The sequence below is a fragment of the Convolutriloba macropyga genome, chromosome 2, assembly GCF_964194025.1.
Source record: "Convolutriloba macropyga chromosome 2, txConMacr16.3, whole genome shotgun sequence".
Lineage (NCBI taxonomy): Eukaryota > Metazoa > Xenacoelomorpha > Acoela > Convolutidae > Convolutriloba > Convolutriloba macropyga.
Window position 1 is genome coordinate 74,279,034 of NC_134469.1, and position 20,751 is coordinate 74,299,784.

At 39.1% G+C, this 20,751-nt stretch overlaps 1 protein-coding gene across 1 annotated transcript in view; it reads right to left on the bottom strand.

The window, feature by feature from the left end:
* LOC142334995 (uncharacterized) overlaps positions 1 to 20,751 on the bottom strand; it is a 384,183-nt gene that overhangs the window by 146,325 nt on the left and 217,107 nt on the right. The window contains exons 51-53 of the mRNA XM_075383322.1: positions 14,746 to 14,978; positions 1,388 to 1,512; positions 326 to 558 (exon numbers count right to left, since the gene is read on the bottom strand). Coding sequence (XP_075239437.1) covers positions 326 to 558; positions 1,388 to 1,512; positions 14,746 to 14,978 — 591 coding nt within the window. The remainder of the gene's footprint in view (positions 1 to 325; positions 559 to 1,387; positions 1,513 to 14,745; positions 14,979 to 20,751) is intronic.

Below are 20,751 nucleotides of genomic sequence, written 5' to 3' on the forward strand. Positions count from 1 at the left end.
CGTCAAAAATTGATTTTTTTAAACTTAAAACTAAGGGGTGGTAACTAACTTTTGACATTCTGTCCATAATTGCTACAAACTTCGTCTGAGAGCAATTAATAACACGATCTTACCAAGGACATTTCCCATCAGACTTAAAAAAAATGAGTAAGGTCATCAAAAGGACGGATAAAACGTTTAAGTAACAAAGTTTTTGAGGTTAAGTAAAGAGCAAAATGGCGAAGAGTCAAAAGCTTCAGCATCTCAAATTTCCTCAATTTTTGAGCTTTTTGAGTTCGCGACTTTTTGCAACTGTTTGGGCTGGACAATGTGGGCATGTATTTACCGCCAAGTATCCGTAGTCCGGGTGGTTGCAGCCACAGTCCTCTTGTTTGATACACCTGTCTCCATCCTGAGTGGTGTCTTTGTACAGTCCGTCCTTACACACACAGATGGTCTGGTCACACGCCTGAGTCGCACACCACTCCTCAGTTGGCATCACTCCACACTTCTTGTCACACTGGTTTGCTGTCTCGGCCGTACAGTTCTTCGGCTCAAAGCCCTCCTCGCACTCCACTTCTGCAATTGCACCATTAATCACATGACGTCATAATAATATTCAGCTTAAATAATATTTAAAACAAGTGCAGTAAACCGAACGACAGTTGATCGACAGCAGCAAGCCCAAAGCACTCACATTTGTGGAGGAAGACGATTTAGCCTAACGGGTGGTCAGCAGAAAAGTTCAAAATACGAATGAAAGCGGAGCCTTCTTTTCTCATGTTTCTTTCGACAAGCAAATCGGTTTTTCTATTTCGGTTTCTTTATAATTCGGTTTCTTTCTAATTCGGCTAAGCACCCGTTCATCTATAATCCCAAGTTACATTGATAATCGCGTAAGAAATTCAATCTTAAAGCTGACTGACTTATCAGCCAATCAGAGAGAAGAGCAAAATAATTTCCCCTCAAAAATGAAAGCGAATTGGGACATTCCGATCAAACGGTCGACACTAATTAATCAAAATTCTAAACAGAAAAAGCCCTGATTTCCAATTCGTAGTTTTCTAATTTAAAAAATGTAGATATTGAGTTCATGGAAGAATTAAAATTCATTGCAAGATTTTTCCAATTTGAGTTTCAATGGACGATTTAGTTGATTTAAAGAGCATTACAATTAGAAAAACAGTTATGGTCTTATAATTGAATCCAGTTGAACTAAAAAAAAGTTATCACGATTGCACGGTGGTGTTTTGAAACAGCCGCTTTGTACAGCATTTCTTTCATAGTTTAGAATTTTCATCGGCCCGTTTTCATCATGAGTCAATTGGTCATCAATCAGTCATCAATGAATCAATTTGGCCATAGACAAAAAAACTCGCAAAAAAAGCTATTGATATAATATACTAACTGCAGATGTCGAGGTCTGTCACTAATTCCAGGTAGAGAGAGGGTCCAGCCAATGCCTTGCAAAGGTTGAAGTACTCTTTCAAAGAAGTGCATGAGTCATTCTTCTTGCAATAGTCAGTCATGCATCTAAATACACACACACACACAAAGTCACATTTTGTGCTAATGCTCTCATAAAGGAGAAAAGTGGGATCTAATTATCAATCTCGCCCCCCCCCCCCCCCCCCCTGGTACATAGTGACAAATATCTATCCCTATTTTAGCTATAATTGTTATCATTCATGATTAGCCAACAGTTTAGAAAAGCTGTAGTTTTTAACTCCGTGTGATAGGTATTGCTACAAAAATCGAAACGAGAATTGAAAAGATAATGGATCTTTTCAACAATTGCCCCCCCCCTTTGGTACCTATTAGAGAATCCCCTCCGCTTTTGTGCTATACTTTACCACAATAATTACTTGGCCTACAGTTGAGATAGCCGAATATTAGTTTAAGCGCAATTGCGGACCGCTGTTCATGGCCATGCCTCTCATGCGCTGTGGGATGTAATCCGGAAATCGCGGGTCGGTTATCGCGGCGAAGCGCCCCCACCAACCCGCCAGTCGGAAATTCTTTTCGCTTTGTATTCCGGTTCGGCTAATTGCTATACCACGGTGTATTTTATTCTATTCAATTTAATAGTATGTGCATGCGTGGAAAGTTATTAGTCGTCTCTGATTGGTTAATAAATAGCTCGCTTAAATTCTATTCAAGAATAGCCCCCCCTTTTGCAAAAGGGGGGGGGGGCAATTGTTGAAAAGATCCAAGATAATTAGTACGCGACCTTTATGATAGGCCTTTATGATAGACCTTTCCCAGGTTGATGTGCCATCAGGAAGGGACCTCTGATCAGACCGTTCCAGACCAAAGTATGCTCTGATCAGAATAAAGTGCGCTCGAAACTGTCTCTGCTCAGACATTTCCAGAGGGAAATGACCTCTGATCAGACCGAAATCAGACTATTGTCAAAACGATTGTGCGACCACGGCCCAGACCAAACCCAGACTATAGTGCAGACGATTGTGCACTCAAAATCACTTCTGATCAGACTATTGTGCGCTCGAAATTACCTCTGATCAGGCTCAATTGCGGTCCAAATAGTCTGATCAGTGAATGGTTTTCACTATGAAAAAATTTCTTTAATTCATCTGAAGTCATATTTCTTTAATTCATATTGTAGCCAATTTTAACTGATATTGGTAACAGTTTTTTCTGATAACACACTAAAAAAATTATATAAATTTTTAATGCAAATAAATACTATTAGATGTCATCAGCCCAGTTATTAAATTTTGAAACTTCTTTATGATTTAACAGAAAATCCAAATAGTTGTCAATTTCTAGTTTTTCGTACAATAGTTTTTCCACTTTTCCTCATATTTTTGCACTAAAAGAAATGGTTTGCCATGATCACCAAACAAAGAAGATCACCAAACAACTAAAAAAATGTTTTTGAAAGTTTAGACAGACTTTTGTATATGTCTTTTGGCCGGAACAAGGAGGCTCACTTGTTCTGTGCGTGACGAAGAAAGTTCCCACAATTGCATATGAAAGCAAAACCTCCAGCAAACAAACATATTGAAATTAATACTTCGAAACGTTTCTTTTAACTCCAAACATTGTGCGTATCAAGCTGTTTTAAAAAAGTAACTAAAGTTTATCTGAAATTTGAAACATAAACAACGGGAAAAAATAATTTCTCAGAGGACCAAAATTATATTAGTAAGCTTCAATCACGAAATGCTTAATCAGAAGAGTTTCCTAAGACGTGCTGTAACTGAGCACAACCACCTCAAGTTTGAATTCTTTTGCATTATTAATTATAACACTTTCTACAGTACTTTGAGAAAACAAAGACTTTTTTAACTACCCTAAAGTCTTGTTGATGACTTCTAATTCAAATATAACTGCTTTTCATACTCGCAAATTTTCTCAGCAGGAACGTTTAAGCAGAAAAGATTTATAAATGTGGCTGTAGAAGTTTTAGTATTTTTAAAAAAAGCAGTAAGGTTTTCATGTTTTATCTAGACAATACAAACCAAACTAAAAAAATAACATGAATTCATAATATGAATAAATTTAGCTGCTTCGTGTCACGCGTATTCAATGACACCCTTTACATTGCAAGCTATTCGTAGCCGTAGAACGTTTGCTTTAGATATGGAAAATACTGAAAACTGAACCAATACTTTTATTAACAATCATAATGTTTTCAATTATGTGGCTCACATTATCAACAGGGACATAATTGTCTCAACTTTTCAACAGTTTTTTATGAAAAAGCCCGTAATCTTTTTGGAAAAATGAATGAAAGAAATAATCCGTAGATGTCAAAAAGAATTTAGATAGTTTTATGAACAAGCAGCCAAAGCAAGTGAAAGTCATCAAATTTTATAGAAGTTCACCTATGTATACTGGACAAAAAAAATCCCGGAATACATTTCAAGTGAAGAAAAAAAACAAAAAATATGCAATTTAGGGTAACTGCCTCATTTCATGGCTAATTACGTGTTCTATTATGGATAAAGGAAACGGGTTACGCAATAGAGAAACAAAGGTTGAATATAGTATTTGAAATCCTCTGCTTTCAAATTCATCAAAAGCAGATCAGAGCACAAAATCCGATTAACCAAACCTCACCACATGATAAATTGTGTGGAGCAAAAAGTTATAAAATGATCTGGAAAAAAAAACAAATTCGACTTTGCTTCTCAAAACTGGAGACGTTCCACTTATTCTGAAACAGATTGATTTAAATAAACTATGGTAAAAAGAACAAAAAAGAGATATCGAGCATAATAAAAATTAGATGTGAGATTACTTTAGACAAAGTAGCAGTAGAATATATGCGATTTAAATATTAAAGAGCACAGCTTTCTTTATTACAATGATTTGGTCTAAGTATTCTTGTAGCTATTTAACCTGTAAACAAAAAACTATTTGAGATAGTTTAGAAAACGAAAAAGTTTCATGCTGTATTTTTGGGTTTTGACACTCCGAGAACGAATATATTATTATTATATGAGAATCGGATTTAAAAATTCAAATTCTCAAAATAATGTTAACTTTGAGAGAAAATTAGGCAAGGTACAAAAATTGTCAATATGAAAAAACTACTTTAATAAAAAAACAATTTAGACATATTTTTTATTTTTGTTTTGCACGAAACGACCAAAAAGTACATCAATATTTAATATCTTTTTTCATTTAAAAAGGTTGCAAGATTTGATTTCTAAAAAGAATATTATTGAAAAAAAAAGAGAGATACAAACATTGGTGTCTAATTTTTTTTCAGTTGGTTTGACTTGAAACTCAAAAATTGTACAACAAAAAAAAGAAAACACAGCAAAAACAAATAATAAACATGCCAGAAAAAAAACGAAAAAAATTTTGTTTTGAAAAACAAACTGAATTTCTTGGCACAGAGAACACCAATTTGATACCACGTTTGCCCACCTGGGATGCACTCAAAAACTGAAGGAGTCAAAATTTGTTTGAACGAAAAAAAGTAGGGCCTGAATGTGGTTATATTAAATTTTTCAAAAAAATTAGCATTAGAAAGAACTTTTTGTTTTGAAAAACTGTCATTTATAAGCAGGTAATCTCCATGATTCTCAAACAAGCTGCATGCACAAAGATTGCTTTTCTCCCATACGCATTGTCATCCAAAATAATAATCAGTTAAGTCGCTAAAAATTACTACGAGAAAGGGAACTATAATTAGACAATAACGACAATTTTTTCAAAACATTTATATTTATTTTAAAATAATATCAGAATCATAGAAAGTGATTCAAACATTTGAAATCAAGCACCCAAGCAAATGATTTTTTTTGTTTATAGCAGTCGCAAAAAACCAGGACTGAAGAGGAGATAACACTAAAAACAGCAATCAAAGCATGGCAAATCGAAAATCAAAAATTTTCTGATTTTTCTCTTAACTGATTTTTCTCTTATCTCAGAAGTAGCCCATCACAGCCTGATACTTGATGGTTTTTGTTACCTGAGCTGCATTACCTTGATGATGGTTTTTTATTTGGTTTGCTTTTGCTTACTCAATTTTGACTTCCAGTTGATCTCAAAATAATCAAATGTCATGAAGAATTTTTAAAAATACTTTACCCAAAAACAAACTAAATTATGAAATTAGATAAGAACAATAGCTGACTGAACACGTGGAGCTGCCTTTGAAGACTTGTACTTGTTGTTTGAAGTAAAGAACCTAATATGAGAAAAAACCTCATTGGTGGTATGAAAATCAATCAAAATTATTGAAATTTCAAAAAAAGTATCTGATAATTTTTAAAAGGTCAGTGTAGAGCAAAAAAGTGCAGTATGCAGAATGAGTCGATATTGATTGGTGTTCAGTCAATTGTGAACGTGGAGAAAGTGCTTGCAATCACAAAATCTTAAAACTTCTCTTAGTTTTCGAGTTTCGATGAGAAATATCTTCAGGTTCGAGGAAATTAAGCGTTAATAATTAGTAATCATTAACATTTTTCAGTTTGGATGGAAATAACCATTAACAGACAGAGGTCAATTGATTTTCTGCCTGTTTATCTAGACTTAAAAAAATTTAAAACGAACTGAATAATGGATGAAAAGTTAGGTTGACACACGTGAGGGACTGTTTGTAAATTTTTAAAACTTTCTAAAAGTTGGTTGAAACTTTGTCGCATTTTCCCCCCAAAATACTCGCCAATTTTATTGTACTTCGGTACTATATGGAGACATTAACAAAATGATTAGGTACCGATTTTTCAAATAAACCCTCGAAAAACCCGCTAATTGTCGTAAATGATTGATTTTTTCTCAAAATTGTAGGTGAACTGTTCGAAAAATAGGCTAAATAGCCTTGAATTGCGGGTAGAAAATGGTGATTTTTTTCCAAAACAGTACATTTTCCAAAACGTCTCTTTGTCGTGATTTTTTAGACGAAGAGGGCTTCGAATGAATTGACACCACATATGTTAGCCTGGGATATCCTCAAAAAAAGAGCTAGCATAAAGTTCTCCATTTTTTTCCAAAAAATGTGAGAACAATTATTATTGGTAAACAACACCATACCAATTATCCATTAGTAAAACTGAACGCCTTATGTAAGTCCACTGCATGCAAATGACTAAAAAATCTGTACCCCTTCTTAGTTTTTTTCGATAAAAGTGTAACGGCTGCTCTCCTTGTGTTTCACAAAGAAAGTTTTACACCGCCCAGTTCGTTCTGAGTGGTTACAAAATCTGTCCGGATACTTCGTTTATGCAGTTCGCTTTTGTAACTGTATATCCGCTCTGCTGTACTTACCGTTGCATTAACTATTTTAGTTCGTAACTATTCGCTGATCTTAGTTTTTTCAACTATCAATTTGAACTGGATTGCTACAGATCACACAATACGGGATCTCTTTATGTATACCAGTTCAATCCGATAGAAAAAACAAATCGAAGACAAAGATATATGTCTAAGATCTGTTTGTGCAAAAATATTTAAATTCAAACTTAAGTTGGCTTTTGCTTTTTGTACTCACAAGTTGAGAATACCAGAAGTTGGGGTTGTAACAGTTGAATTTCAGCTCCAATAATTCGTTGATGCAAGACACAGTAACAGAATTTACTGCTCAAGAATAATATTTTGAATACAAGACACAGTAACAATTTACTGCTCAGGAATATTTCTAGTTCAAGACACAGTAACACGTTATTTACTGCTCAAGACAATTTGTTTTTTTGCAATACTTTGCTGAGTTATACTTTAAGCCGTTTTCTGTGGCTGCTACGTTGCGTTCTGTGTGTTGCTTTTGTTATTTCCCCCTTTTCTCTTTTTTCTCACGTGACAAACTGTAACTAGAACTAGAACTATAACTATAACTATTAAATGACTAGGACAACAGAAAGTGTTTTGTTTCTTTTTTCCCGCCTACGCAAGCTTAGCGAGCTCAGCTCCAACATCGCCGGCCCTGTTTTCCTTCGTGAAAACATCTTCGTCCATTGATAATACTGGCGCGAGCTTCACCACAGGCCTCTTGTAGTCTCCATCTTTTGTTTGAATCGTTACTGATCGAATTGTTCGGTCAGAACCCTCCATAGTTTCTGTTACTCGACCAAGTTTGTAATATCCTCGTTTATCATTGTCTTCGACCAACCAAACGAGATCACCTTTGTTCAGAATTCTGTTAGATTCGCAATTCCATTTTTGTCGATTGTTCAATGTTGGCAGATACTTTTTTTGCATCTGTCCCAGATAAGATCGGAGTACGCTTGTGTTTGTCGGAAGAGCTTTCTATGTTTAACAAACTCTTCTGCGCATGGTAGGTATGGTAAACAAACATTTTTGTTGCCAAGCAGCAAGTGGTTTGGAGTAATAGATTCGAAATCATTTACATCCGAACTGACTGGTGTCAAGGGTCTTGCATTCAACGTCTGCTCAACAAGACACATTGTTGTTGAAAGAACATCTTCCGTAACTGATTGGTTCCCCAACACTGCGTACATTGCTTTCTTGCAACTTCTGACCAGTCTTTCCCACACTCCTCCAAAGTGAGGTGCGGCAGGTGGGTTGAACTTCCATCTGATTCCTTGTTGAACCAAATGTTCTTCAATTCTTTCTTTGTTCCACGCTGCGACATACTCTTTGAACTCCCGGTCTGCTCCAACGAAGTTAGTCCCGTTGTCACTGATCATTTTTATGGGTTTGCCTCTTCGAGCTATGAACCGAATAATTGCATTTAGACAACTGTCAGTGTCCAAATTTGGAACTATCTCTATATGTACGGCTCGTACAGTTAGACATGTGAACAAACAACACCATCGTTTTTCATTTCTGCGCCCAATTTTAACTGTAAATGGGCCAAAGTAGTCTATTCCAACATTCGCAAAAGCGGTTGAAGCATCAAGCCTTTCTGTCGGTAACTCGGCCATCACTGGAGTCATTGTTTGTGCTCTTCCCTTTCGACACCTAATGCATTTGCTTCTGATTGAACTCAAAGCATTTCGTATGCCTAGGATCCAGAATTTCTGCTGAACTATGTTTCTGACATGTTCAGTACCTTCGTGATGATTATTCTTATGTTCATTTTGCAAAAATAATTCAATTACATGGTGCTTCCAATGCAACAGTATTGGATGCTTGGTTTCGAAGTTCAATTGACTTTTACCTATTCTGCCCTGGGCACGAATAAGTCCTTGCTGGTCAATGAATGGTGAAAACTGGAGGATTTTGCTGGTTTTTGGAATTTCCTTTTCAGTCTTGAGAGATTTCATCTCTTCAGCAAACTGTTCTCGCTGCAGTAGTCTGAAAATGCTTGCTTGTGCACCCTCTCGTTCTTCAACACTTAGTGTTTTTGTTGCCGGTTTGTGTTTTCTAAATACGCGCTGTACGTATGCCATTGTATTTACTAGTCGATTGAAATTGCTGAATCGTTCTCACTGAATCATCAGCTTCTTCTCTTCAACCTTTGCTGAGAAGACCATTTCGTTTTGTTCGTCCGCAGCAAATGTTAAATTCAACTGTTCAGGCCATTCGTTCTCTCGTTGCTTCTACCAGTCCGGCCAAGTGAGCCATTCACTTCTCTTAAGTTCGTCAACATTGATCGCTCGTGTCCCAATGTCAGCTGGATTGTTAATACCATTCACATGATTCCACTGTGAAACATTAGTTGTGTCTAAAATCTCAGCCACTCTGTTTGCAACAAACACCTGTTGCTTACGGTGGGAGCTATGTATCCATTGCAGAACAGTAGTGGAGTCTGACCAAAAGTTACAACTCTGAATCTTCGATTCGTGTTCCTTCACTATCTGTTCGTTAAGTCTCACCGCCATCACTGCTGCTTGTAGTTCCAAGCGTGGTATGGAAAGGTGTCGCATCGGTGCGACTCGGTACTTTCCGAATACAAATGCTAAATCTGCTGAGTATTCTTTGGGCTTTGAACGTAGGTAAGCCACAGCGCACATTGTGTCTTCAGATGCGTCGGCAAACACATGAAGTTCCCATTTGTCCTTGGCTGTGCTGAAGTATCTTCTATCAATGCTGGTTTCTGCTACTTCTGGAAGCTGCGCCTTCCACTTCAGAAACTCTTCTTTTTCGTTAGGTTCTACTGAGTTGTCACAATGTTGTCCATTTTTTGTCCAAATGCTCTTCAAGAGTCGTCTCATATGGACACTGAATGGTGCAAACAGTCCAAGAGGATCAAACACTGAAGAAACTAGAGATAAGATCTTCCTTTGGGTGATTGGGGTCTCAACTTCTTTGCTTGTACCTCTACAAACCTGTAGACTATCATCGGTAATCGTCCACTGAAGCCCAAGCACTGATGACCCTTCCTGGCTGGGTTCTACTTCAACCTGCTTTGTTTTGCTGATTGATCTTACGTCCTCTGGGATTGCGTTGGTTACCACGTCGCTGTTGGTGATCCACTTCTTCAGTTCAAATCCATGTTTTGAGAGAAGAGGTTGCAGTTGTTTGAAAACTTTGATTGCTTCTTCAGGTGTTTCGACTGACTTGATGAAATCGTCCATGTAGAAGTTGTTTTGGATTGCTTTTGCTGCAATAGGGAACTCGTCCTCGTTATCAATCGCTACTCGCTTCAGAGCGTAGTGGGCACATGTTGGTGAACTCTTTGCTCCGAAAACATGACGCTGATACTCGTAAATTTGCACAGGTTCGTTCATTGTTGGTCGCCACAGGAATCTCAAGCAGCTTTTATCCCGATCAGGAACTTGCACTTGAAGAAACATTGAGTCAATATCTGCGGTTAAGGCAATTGGTCCTTCTCGAAATCTGAAAATTGTTCCGATCAACCCGTGTAGCAGATCGCGTCCGGCTAACAACTTGTCATTTAGGCATACATCCTTGTATTTTGCTGCAGCGTTGCAAACACGGCGAACTTTACCCGGTTTGTTGGTGTTTAGTACTGGATGGTGTGGCAAATACCATTCCTTTCCGAAAGTGCCTTTGACTTCCAATTTACCAAGGATCTTCACAAATCCCTTTTCAACATCTGTATCAATTGACTGTTGATACAATTCTTTTAAATTTGGGTCTCGTTGGAACCTTCGTTCAAGTGAGTAGAGCTGACCAAGGGCTGAGCCGTAGTTGTTTGGAAGAATGGGTTCTGGTTCATTCCAGAGCATGCCCACTTCGTACCGCTCGCCTGTAAACTTTGTCGTGTTCTCTAGAAACTTCTGAGCTTGCTGCTCTTTCTTTGATTGACTTACAACATTTATTTTGGAAGCATAGGTTTCTATGTCCCACCATGATTGGATATTTTCTGCCACTTTCACATCTTCTGTGAAGGCAAAATGACAAATATTTTGACTTTTCTTGCCCGTCATGGGACCACTGACTACCCATCCTAATTCTGTTAAGACGGCGAAAGGCTCACTTCGTGTTCCAATCTTATAGTCCAATGGACGTTGAATTTCGTAGGCATCTTGTCCAAGTATGATACCTACTTCCATCAGGTTGAATGTTCTGTTAGTGAGAACATTCAGGTGTCTGAATTTGTTCTTCAGTTCCTTGTAGTCATATGTTGTGTTTCCCAACGAGATTGATGGGTGTGCAAACGCTTCAATCGAATGCACCTTTGAATGTAGTCCCTTTATTGTGATAGGAACCTTCTCTGTCCTCAAATCTTGCGTCCCATGCATGCCAGCTATGTTTAAGGTAACGTCCGTGCCTTTGGCTTGTAGTTGATCCTTAACACTTTGATCGATGAATGATACTGTTGAACCACTATCGAGGAAAGCGTAGGTAGTCAACCTGTTACCACCACTCTGAACCGATACCGGAACTATTTGAAGAAAACTAGTAACTTGGTTACTCTGGTTGATTGTTGCTGCGCTTACGTTAACTGCGTGACTACCCTCGTCCATTTGGTTTTCTGAGTGTAGCAGTCTGTTGTGCTTTTTGGTACATCCACTTATACCGCACGGGTGGACTTTACAATCTTTGATTGCATGCCCTTTCCCCAGACATCCATAACATAAGCGTTCTTTTCTCACCACTGCATAGCGATCGGTGACATTCATATTCTTAAATATTGGACAGTTCCATATTTTATGAGTGCCATCCGCTAGTGGACAGTGGTTGTTTTGCGTCTGCTTGGTTTCTTGCAGGTTTGAACTTGCACTGAAGTTCGATGTCTTCGAGAATCGTTATCTCTATTTGTGTTGCGTCTGTCTTCTTCTTTGCGTTCCCCTTTAAACGCTGAAAACCCTTCATGCACGAATGCCATTCGTGATAGCCATTTTTCAAACATGATAAGGTCAGGCCAGTCCTCGTCTTTGTCATCGACGTAGAACCACCATTTTTCTTTAAGAACTAGTGGTAGCTTATCAACTGCCATGTACAATATTGAACTTGATTGCAAGTCACCAATATGTTTGTACTCTTTGAGCACGTTCACGAAGTTAGATACAATAACAGAAAAATTAATCAGGCTGGTTGAACCATGAGGTTTCACTTGATTAGCTTTTCATAGGCTCTCGAGCTGCGCATCTATAATTACATGCGGCCTTCCGAATTTTCTTTCTAAAATGTTCGAGGCAGCACCATAAAACTGTCCAGAATAGCCCATTCCCGAGATTGCAGATTTTGCTTTGCCTGTAAGCAGAGTCTTCAAATGGCTCATTTTTTCTGAGTCGGGAATCGTGCGTTTATCTACTGTTGCTATGAACATGCTAGACCACTCAGGCCAATCCAGCGGGTTTCCGTCAAAATTGTTCAACCTCAATTTTGGTAAACTACTGCTTGAATGTCCAGTGTTGTAGTACCTTCCAGCTATCGGCGATATATCCCGCCCTTCAACACTTACTGAGCGTTCGCGAGAGTTTGGGTACCATGGGTAATGCCTCTGCTTATTCCGTTCAGTGCTGACGTCAAAGCGAGCTCTTGGTCGAATTGGCGTTCGCGTGTCGTTCATCGAATTCGCCCACTCCGAGACATCTCTCCCTTTTGGGGTCCAATTGAAAGGTGACTTGTCACGCGCCGTAGTCGATTGAGAACGGAAGTCATCTTTCTCCAATGCTGACTTTTGCAATTGGCGCTCTCGGTCTCGCTCTTTTTCCCGAAGCTGATGTTGCATCTCTAGTTCTTTCATTTGCATTTCTAGATCCAACCTTTTTCGATCAAATTGAGCTCGTTCGATTTGCAACTTTGCTTCAAATTCAATTTCAAATTCCTTCATTCGTTCTTCAACCCGACGTTTCACTGAAGATGCTTCCAAAGCGTTTTCTGTATCCTGGTTGATTGTCCGTGTAACCGTATTCGTCGTTGCATTGCTTGTGTTACCATGGTTTTGGTTAAACTCTGGAATTCCAACGTTTTGTTCTAACTGATGCACATTGTTCGCAGGCGGTTGCTCTTCATTGGCATGAAGAGTTGACTGGCTTTGCTGGCTTGACATGTTTGTCTCTCCGTGGATATACGGTAACCACTCTGCGTTCAAATATTGAAAGTATTTTTCTCTCTCAAGTTTGCGTTTTAAAGAAATATCTGGGTCTCGGAGAGTCTCAGCTTTCTTATTCACGAGTTTTTGAATGCTGTCGTCCAATTGCAGTATCTGCTGATAAAGAGTCTTGAGCTTGCTTGGTCGATCTCGATTATCAATGAGCTCAAAACCTTCTTCCTGTTTCTCAATCCACTTGTTTCGCAAGTTGTTGATCTGTCGATCCAAAACGCTTTGACTCTGTGACGGAGTCACTTCTTGTGTACTTCGGGACTGCAGCTTGAATCTCTACAGCTCCTTTATTTGTTTGCTTTAATTTAGTTTTTGCTTTTCAACGTTCCTATTTGCTTTGCCTGATTGGCTTTGCGTTGTTGAAATGCTCGTTGGGTTTTGTTCTCGTTCGTCGATGACTTCGTCACTTCGACTGTTGGGTTGGACAGCAGTTTATTCCACTGTCCGGGTCGGCGGACCAAATGTAACGGCTGCTCTCCTTGTGTTTCACAAAGAAAGTTTTACACCGCCCAGTTCGTTCTGAGTGGTTACAAAATCTGTCCGGATACTTCGTTTATGCAGTTCGCTTTTGTAACTGTATATCCGCTCTGCTGTACTTACCGTTGCATTAACTATTTTAGTTCGTAACTATTCGCTGATCTTAGTTTTTTCAACTATCAATTTGAACTGGATTGCTACAGATCACACAATACGGGATCTCTTTATGTATACCAGTTCAATCCGATAGAAAAAACAAATCGAAGACAAAGATATATGTCTAAGATCTGTTTGTGCAAAAATATTTAAATTCAAACTTAAGTTGGCTTTTGCTTTTTGTACTCACAAGTTGAGAATACCAGAAGTTGGGGTTGTAACAGTTGAATTTCAGCTCCAATAATTCGTTGATGCAAGACACAGTAACAGAATTTACTGCTCAAGAATAATATTTTGAATACAAGACACAGTAACAATTTACTGCTCAGGAATATTTCTAGTTCAAGACACAGTAACACGTTATTTACTGCTGAAGACAATTGGTTGTTGCAATATTTTGCTGAGTTATACTTTCAGCCGTTTTCTGCGGCTACTACGTTGAGTTCTGTGTGCGGCTTTTGTTATTTCCCCCTTTTCTCTTTTTTCTCACGTGACAAACTGTAACTAGAACTAGAACTATAACTATAACTATTAAATGACTAGGACAAAAGAAAGTGTTTTGTTTCTATTTTCCCGCCTACACAAGCTTAGCGAGCTCAGCTCCAACAAAAAGTGTCCATTTTTCAAATGTTAATGTCAATTTTTTATGTATTTATGTCTAGGTTTCATCTCGTGGACGACTGATGACTCGTGGTTTCATCGACAGCCATTTCTGCCACTCCTCTCATGGGCACTAGTGGGCTGGAATCGGGACCTCGTCATTTGGATATTGCGTCGTTGCCGCGACGCGCGCATAACGTTTCTAAGCCCGCTAGCTGTCATTTTTTTTGCTTTATACTCTACTACGGCTAAATACCATTTTATTTCTAAGTTAATTTTAGTGCCTCTAACATACTATTCGCATGCGTGAATAAACACTTTTCTTCTTTAGATATCCAATAAATTTTTCTGTTAAATTTTATTCAAGAGTAGTCCTATTTTGCAAAAGAGTGGGAGGGAGCAATTGTTGGAAAGATCAAATTATTGTGGCGAAGAAAATTTTGCAGAAAAATAGCTTCACTAAGTAAGATAAGTCAGGAGTTTTGTTCCCCTGCAAAAAGACAGTTCTGCCGTTGCTCCTATTTTTCACCGCTTGTTTTGACTGAAATACAGTTATCTAGTATTTAAATTACTAAATATTAAATGTTACTTAAATATCTTTTCTAAATTACAGCTATCCGGTGTTAGAAACTTACGAGTTGTAATATCCCATGGCAACTTCAGGTCCAATAAGCATCTTGCACTCTGGAAACTGCTTTAAAACAGCCTCGCAAAGCGACTCGGCCTTTGGTTTCATTTCTGGTCCACAGTAGGGGTCCGGTGTGTCGTCATCGTCAGCAGGCGGGCTGTTGATGCACACACCTTGCCATTCTGGCAAAGTCACGTCCGTCAGTCGGAATCGGCGAAGCAAGTAGGCGAAGTTCTCTGACTGAAAACATCTTCAGTTGCTAGTTCTTATTTCCATATGTTAGTTTTCTGTCGATGTGCCGAGAACGAAGCGACCTCTAACCAGAAAATCGTCGAGTCTACACCTGCGCATCATGCGCTATGTAGTGAACTGAATATGATCGTTAAGTCCTCAACGTAGTTACCAAGATTACTCCGTAGAGAAAAGAAAAACATCGCAGAGAAAACTTGCGAACTGAAATTCGAAAACCTTCGCAAAAACTTCGCAGAGAGACTAATTAGAAGAAATTCATTTGCGAGATGTTTTGCATTGCTCCATTGCTAATCAGAAACAACCATTTTATGTTCCTATTTGTACTGTCATCCTATGAGAAACAAATGCGAAGAATTCCCAAAGTAAACAATCATTCTTTCCCTAGCAGACTGGATTAGAGAATACAAGATTTGCTTTTTTCTGAAGTTTAGTTCACATCTGCTATCGGTTTTGGTGTTCTTATCAAGACTTTCATTTTTATTCTCTTTCTATTTTTTCGAGGTAACAAAATTCAATTCTGGTGACCAAAAAAAAGATTACAGTCGTTGTGGATACATAGTCGAGAAATTTTTTGAGCTTACGGAAGTCTGGAAAACTTACCTGATCATGGGTCACTTCGGCCTGGGATGGTCTGTCTGATCGTGAACTGCAGCGATAAAATCTAGCGCACTTGTAACGGGTAGGTCTTTTCAAGCGCACGAAAGTCTGCTCAGAGGCGGATTCAAATTAAAGAGATTCCAGAGCCGAACAGACAAGTTCTTTCGAAGCACAAAACTCTGCTCAGTTGTGATCGAACACACGAACGTCTGATCAGAGGCTAATTTAGTCGCATAAAAAATTATACTAGATAAATTTTAGGTATATTTACTTTATTAAAACCTTAATTCACATTTACCGTTTTAAGGCAAATCTGCCTAATGTAAAGCCCTTGTTAAAGGTCAAAAGAACATTCAAAGTCTCAAAAAAATTGTAACCAAGAATTACCACGTGCCCTAACAAAGTCACAAGAATTGTAACTTTCACAACCAAAAGTTTGTTTCCATTCTGATTCAAAAAGCTATACATAAACGGAAAAAAGCGTTGAAGCAGAGCTTCCTTAGTAATCGAATATATTGAAATGAACTTGTATTCATTTCCGGTCCGCTGATCAAAATCATAGGATATACCTTAGAATTAGAGTGAGCAAACGCACGCGGATTTAGGATCAGCTCACATTAGACATTAGATTCTCTATCGGGGGAGTTACATAAGACTAAGATAGGCTAAGTTGGGGTATCAAAAATAAGCTAACCACAATAAAAAGCGGACAACCACTAGATAACCATCCCCCCTCAATTCATTTAAGTTGATTAATTTAAATTTACTGACATGTTGATTAACCTGGGTCCCGGAACAAGAGTTATCTAGTGGGGGAACAAAAATATGCCAAATGTTTTTTGAGTCAATTTTTTTGAAAGCCTAGGAGGGTGAAACCGTTAAACTAGGTAGCATTAATCGTCCCCTCTGCGGTTCTAAGAGTAAGTGTAATGTTTTTTTGTGTGTTTTTCGGTTGTCTTATTGGACGGGGGGAAAGATAGTGGGGACTTTTTGGGTTTTTCTTTTGTTTACATCTAGCAACAACCATCCGAATCAAAGACACCCAAACCAAAGACCGACAGAGCAAAGACAAAGACACAACAAAGACCAACACAGCAAGGACAGAGACACAGCAAAGACCAACACAGCAAAGGCAACGAGACAGAAAAAAAAGCGACCAATTAATCACCAAAACCACAGACAAACAACAAAGCACCAAAAAAAGTCTTCAACGATGAGAGAAAATCTCCAGAGATTGAAAAAATCAAGAACAGCGCCCGCCGCACCGTTGCAACCAGATTAAACAACGAAGCCAAAACAATTACAGATAAACCTTGACAAAATTTCAGCGAAGAGAAGCTCATACGACTTGAACAAATCTCGACATTGTTGACGAAAAAACAATTGTACCTGTCAGACATGAATCAGAAAGTTCAAAAACTGATCGATGACACCGACAGACTCAACGAAGAAATCGAAGAGTCGGAAGATTACGACGACAAGATAGGAAAACATGATGACCTAATCAACAGCTTTGTCTTGTACAAAAGAACCCAATGCCAGAAGTTCAACACCACGATAAACAACTGGACCGGCCATCACCAATGTGAAACTACCCAAGCTGGAATTGCCAACTTTTTGTGGAGACTACAATGATTGGATGTCCTTTTTCGACCAGTTCAATGGAGCAGTGACAAGCAACAGCCAGATAACAGACAGTCAAATGTTGAGTATCAACAATCATCAGTGAAAGCTTTTGATCTCTCTCCAAATAACAGACGCAAACTTCAGTACCGCATGCGACATCCCGAGGAACAGATAGGACAACAAACGTCCGATTTTACGAGCCCATGTTCACAGAAACCGGTAACAAATGAAAACCCAAAAGGCACTTCGAGATCTCATGGAGACAGTGGGAGAACACAGAACAACCATGGACAGCCCAGGGACGATCAGGACATCTTTTTTGTGTACCTCATTGCAGAGAAATTGCCCGCCGAAACGAGAAAATATTTGGAAATTTCATCACCAGGAAGAAATCCCCAACGCTATCAGGATATGAAAGAATTCATGGAAGAAAGAACACGCGCTCTTGAAGCAGCCACACAACAGTCAGCGTCAGCCATCGACAAGAAGCCCACAAGCAGCCCACAACTTCGAAAATTTCATTCACATATAGCCACATCAGTGACTACAACGTGTGAATGTTGCAACGAAAACAACAAAGTTTATCAATGCCAAAGTTTCAAAGCACTTTCAGTACAAGACCGAGCTCAGTTGATCAAGACAATGGGACTTTGCTCCAATTGCATACGCCCTGGACATCGGAGTGGACAATGCAACGGTTCAATTTGTAAGAAATGCAAACGAAATCACAACAGTCTTTTGCATTTGGAAGCCAATAACAACTCGAGGACAGCTTCAACAGTGTCAACGGTTCCAATTACCAGCACGTCAGCACAAAAAGCAAGCAACCAAGCATCGATAACAGTCAACAAAAACAAAGAAAAATTTACAGCCGCAGCACAGTCGCAGAAAGAAGAAGAGGAAGAAGTATTTCTTCCCACCGCAATCGTTTCAGTTGACAACAGCGGAAAAACAACTGATATCAGAGCCATTCTAGACTCAGGATCCCAAAGCAACCTCATCAGGGGAGATGTAGTACAACACCCTGGATTGAGAAAAGAGAAAGCCGACGGACGAGTTTTTGGACTCGGAGTTCAAGAAGTCAACAACAGCAAACGATCAGTAAATTTGATTTTGAAAACAAAGGCTGAAGACTTCATCAGCATCAGAGCAACTGTCTGAGCAAAATCGACCAGCTTTCTGTCTTCGCATCATGTAAAAGCCAGCAGTTGAACAATACTTCATCAACCTTGCGGACCCAAACTTCAATCAGCCATCCACCGTAGACTTGATAATTGGAGCAGAACACTATGAAGAGTTGATGATTGGAGACAATAGAATCAAGGAGCCTCAAAAGCCAATTACCTACCACCTATCTTGTTTTGGTTGGCTCGTGATTGGACGTGAGAGCCATCTTGAAAAGAAGAGTACTCAACTTCAGTCTTTTTTCATTTGTTCTGAAACAGACAATTTACTGAGATTCTGGGAGATTGACGAAATTCCGACAGATACGCAATGGACATCAGAAGAACAGAAATGCGAAGATCATTTCAAAAGTACCACCCGAGGCAATTCAGAGGGAAGATTAATTGTGAAACTCCTTTTCAAAGAAGACGCCAAACCCCTGGTTGACTCGTACCATCAAGTAAAAAGAAGACTAAGAAGTTCCCAGGAACAAAATCCAAATGCCTGCCAAAAACCGTTTTTACTTTCCAGCAGAACAACTAAACTCAGAGTCGTATTCGATGCCTAAGCTAAGTCAGTCAGCGGAGTATCTTCAAACGACCGTCTGATGATTGGACCTCAACTTCAAAAAGATCTGCTGGAATTCTGATCAGTTATCGGTTTCATCAAGAAGCACTATCTGCCGAAATTGCCGAGATGTATCGACAGGTTCAGTTTGACGATGAAGACAAGGATTTTCACCGGGTTTTGTGGAAAAATCCAAATGACACAGAACTGAACCCATACAGAATGACAAGAGTGACTTATGGAATAGCCTCATCTTCGTACCACTCAATTAGACGTCTCAAAGCCTTAGCAGAGAGTTGCACCAACAGCGACCTCCGACTTGCAATCAAAAACAACATGTATGTGGACGATTGCCAGCAGGAGCCTCAGATGTTGAGCACGCCACTCAATTGCAGGAGGAAATTATCTCAACACTGAAAACAGCTTGTTTTGATAAACGAAAATGGACATCAAGTGTTTCGTCGCTTGTTGAGCGATTGCCTTCCAGTTTTTGCGAAACTTCAGACGAAATCAACAGCAACGACTACACAGTCAAAAAACTTGGAATAAAGTGGAGCCCTGTTCCAGATCATTTCACTTTCACAGTTTGCCTGGAAAAAGATTTTCCCAACAAAAAGAGGAAAATATTATCGGAAGTCACAAGGTTGTTTGACCCACTCGGATGGTTGTCACCAACAACAATTCAGTTGAAATCCTTCTTGCAAATTCTTTGGATGGACAAGTTGACCTGGAACGAAACCCTATTGTTAAGCATCCTAGAACAATACGGAAGATTTCGACATCAACTCAAAGAACTGGAGAAGATCAAACTTGAACGACGAGTTTTTGCAGCACCTTTCTCGTCATCTTTGGAGCTTCATGTGTTTTGTGACGCCTCAACCATAGCCTATGCGGCAGTTGTTTACGTGCGAGAACAAATGGACGACCGAGTGCACACACAAATGCTAACAGACAAAACAAGCGTTGCCCCAATCAAAACTTTATGTGTTCCACGTTTAGAACTCTGTGCAGCACTTCCTGGAGCACAATTGTCTCAAGCAGTGAAAAAGCCATCAATGACAGCCGTTTGTCCAATCCCAAAATTTTTGCTTGGACCGATTCACAAGTGATCTAGCCTGGATTAAAGATGTCCCTAGAAAATGGAAGACTTTCGTTGCTAACCGAGTTGCCAAGATTCAGAGCATCATTCCTTCAGAAAATTGGAAGTTTGTACCAACAGAAGACAATCCAGCTGATTGCGCATCACGAGAAGTTTAAGCCGACAAACTTCTTAATCACCAACTTTGGTGGAAAGGACACAATTGGTTGCGTCAAGACGAGCAGTTTTGGCCTTCATTGGATGTTATACCTCTCTATAACGCCTCAACTGACGCCTTAGCCGAAGTAAGCTCAACAAACCAAATATCTCTAGTATCGGAGCATCAGCAGCAAGACAACAGGATATTAGATCTCATCAGCAGACAGTCATCAATGTATCGACTTGTAAGAGTCTTTGCTTACGTCAAACTATTCTTTCAACGACTACAAGCCAGAATAAGGAGAAGGTCAAGCAACAATCACAGTCAGTCGCAAGCTGCAATTAATCATTCAAATACGTACCAAAAACCAAACCCAAGAGCAGTTTCTGACGAAGAGCAGCACAGCAATACTCAACTAAAGTCTTCCGACGACGACAAAGATCAGCATCTACAACAAACAATGAAATCCCGAGACCAATCTTCAAACAATTTCACGGAGAAATTGTTCCAAAACCAACCAAGCGGAAAACACATGCCAAGATTCTATTTTATCCAGCAACAACCCGGAA